Here is a 2,603-nt window from a genome sequence, read left to right as displayed (position 1 = left end):
TTCAATTCATTCCCTGACATTTCTTTAATAAAGGCCACAAATCCCTAACAACTACTCAGAAGTAGTCTCCTCGCCTAGATGGCTAATACTAATTGAGGCGGGGATTGCACTCGCGCCCTATGAACCTAAATTCTGGTCTTCTCGGAGGTTGAAAAATCACTTCTTTCAACCTGCAACCTATACTGGTAAAGTTAGTTGCCAGCCAATCCATGTCGAATATTACATCAAACCCATGCATATCCAGCACTATCAAATCAGTAGATAGAACTTTCCCCTGGATATCAACTAGACAGCCTCGGAGCACCCTACTACACCTCACTACTAACCCGGTCGGTGTAGTTACTAACAGTTTAGTGTCTAATAACTGCGTTTCTGCCCCACATAATTTAATACATTCCATAGACACGAACGAGTGTGTGGCCCCTGAATCAAATAATACAATAACTTTAAATAAAATCATGCTAACCATACCTGTCACCACGTCGCATGCTGTCGTAGCATCACCCGATGTCAAAGCGTAAACTCTCGCTGGAGCTATATTCCTTTGCTAACCTCCACGAGTTGTCTGATAACTTCCCCGAGCAGGTCTAGGAGCGGGAGTAGCTCCAATATGAGTTTGACAATCTCTCATCATGTGCCTTGGCTCCCCACATTGGTAGCAAATACCTCGCCCAACGTGACACTCACCCAGGCGCCTCTTCCCATAAGTCTGACAAGCTAAAAATGACTGCATACCCTGAAACCCAAAACTCCCTGACTCCTACCTCCGATCCCTGTAATCACCACCTCTCTTCCACGAACCCTGACTGGACCCCTACTGGGAACCAAAAGGCGTGAATCTCTTTCTATGTTTATGCTCTTCAGCCTCCAACCGCTCTCCGGCTTCTACCATAGCTGCTCTGTTTACCAGCTCAGAAAAATCTTGCAATTTCAGTATTGATACCTGCTTATGTAATTCTTGCCTCAAGCCTCTTTCAAATCGTCTTACTTTCTTTGTCTTGTCTGGAATAATGTACGGGACAAAGCGAGATAATTCAATAAACTTCGCCACGTACTGTTGCACTGTCTGCTCTCCCTGCTTTAGGTTCAGTAACTCCTCTATCTTGACTTTTCTAGACAAGGATGGAAAGTATCAATCAAAAAATACTTCCTTAAACTGATCCCATGTCATCTCTATAGGCACTATTCTCTCCTGCTCCAGGAGTTTCACTGCTATCCACCATCTCTTGGCCTCTTCTGCCAGTTTATAAGTAGCAAATAGCACCCTCTGCTCCTCCCTACACTGGAGTACTGTCAGCACCTTTTCAATTTCATGCACCTAGTTCTCAGCGACCGCAGGATCAGTTCCTTTTGAGAAATCCGGAGGATTCATCTTACTAAACTTCTCAACCGAACTACTATGGCCTGCAGACGGACCTCCCTGCTCTCTGGAGTTCCTAACAATTTCAGCCATGACTTGTTGAGTCACGCTGCGTAGTACTGCGTCTGAGTCGCCACCAGCTACACCTGAGAGCCCAGCACCCTCATTACCACTAGTATGGGCGCTACCACCTCCAAGGTCCATCTTAAAAATACAATAAACTTAGCTTAGGACCCTATTACCACAACATACCCCACACAAATCATTTAACTAGTATATCATATCCTTAACTGGTTTTCATCCTTGATCTCAATTCAAGGTTCAATCTTGTAACCTAGATACCCAACCTGACAATACTTTACCATAACTTTCCTGAAATTGTCATCCCAGGAAAGACACATAAACCATCACGGAAGTCCTCTATCTAGACTACAAAACGAGACCTCAATTCCTTTATCCTATACTCTGGTATTGTTTCCGCTGCATTCTAAAATCTACAAAACCTAGCAACCTAGGCTCTGATACCAAATTGTAATGACCTGCTTATTTTACTACATAATCAATCACATTGAATACCCTGATACCATTAAATGAAGATATAGCGAAGTCAACCCAAACCCGTGGGTAAAGGGGACACACCTGTCATGCATAATGGACGCCTAAGCAACGTACAATATAAAATTCATCCATAATAACAGTACCAGAGCTATTCACAATCCACAATATTTCTGTAAATATATATACAATCCCCAAAGACACTAAAAGATAAAACTAGGATCATACATCAAAACCAACTGATCTTAGTTCAAAACTCACCTTCCTAGCAAGGTAGCATAAATTGCCCCTAACGACGTGGAGTTCGGTCTGCCTGTCTGTCTGGGTTTCCTGAAATATTTTTAAGCTTGGGTAAGACACCTCTTAGTAAGGGAAATAAACTAAATATATTTGTGTGGCAACATGAATATTTAATTATTATAAAAAAATAAACAGTACGTCATACATGTCTGGTAAAAATTGGTAGTATGATAACTGAGTAATGGATATATAAACATAAGCTATTAAATCATACTGGTTTTTTGTTATTATTAAATCATCTGTTATAACTGATAGTACTGAAATATACCCAGGATGGATAGCTAGCTAATGTCATGTATTACCCCCCATGAAGGGTTGTGTAGCTCGAAGGTGGGACCTGACAATGGCTGGCCGACCACTACCAAGTCAAATATGTCTGTAAGTACGA

At 41.9% G+C, this 2,603-nt stretch overlaps 1 protein-coding gene across 1 annotated transcript; it reads right to left on the bottom strand.

The window, feature by feature from the left end:
• Positions 1–814: 814 nt before the first annotated feature.
• On the bottom strand, positions 815–1,564 carry LOC131145682 (uncharacterized). The gene is made up of 3 exons (XM_058094881.1): positions 1,442–1,564; positions 1,158–1,318; positions 815–1,112 (listed from the first exon to the last, which is right to left on the bottom strand). The coding sequence occupies exons 1-3, from the start codon at positions 1,562–1,564 to the stop codon at positions 815–817; spliced, it is 582 nt and encodes a 193-aa protein (XP_057950864.1).
• Between the last annotated feature and the right edge of the window lie 1,039 nt (positions 1,565–2,603).

Source organism: Malania oleifera, chromosome 13 (genome assembly GCF_029873635.1).
Source record: "Malania oleifera isolate guangnan ecotype guangnan chromosome 13, ASM2987363v1, whole genome shotgun sequence".
NCBI classification, from domain to species: domain Eukaryota; kingdom Viridiplantae; phylum Streptophyta; class Magnoliopsida; order Santalales; family Ximeniaceae; genus Malania; species Malania oleifera.
Note: the sequence above shows the minus strand (reverse complement) of the source record. Positions and strands in the feature narration are given on the sequence as shown.

Bases quoted from the DNA above. Each gene is read 5' to 3' on its own strand.
- LOC131145682 (XM_058094881.1), bottom strand. From the start codon at position 1,564: ATGGACCTTGGAGGTGGTAGCGCCCATACTAGTGGTAATGAGGGTGCT. The intron at 1,319-1,441 runs GTTAGGAACTCC...GCTGAGAACTAG, and splicing joins AACAAGTCATGGCTGAAATT to GTGCATGAAATTGAAAAGGT. The intron at 1,113-1,157 runs GTTTAAGGAAGT...ATCCTTGTCTAG, and splicing joins ATAGAGATGACATGGGATCA to AAAAGTCAAGATAGAGGAGT.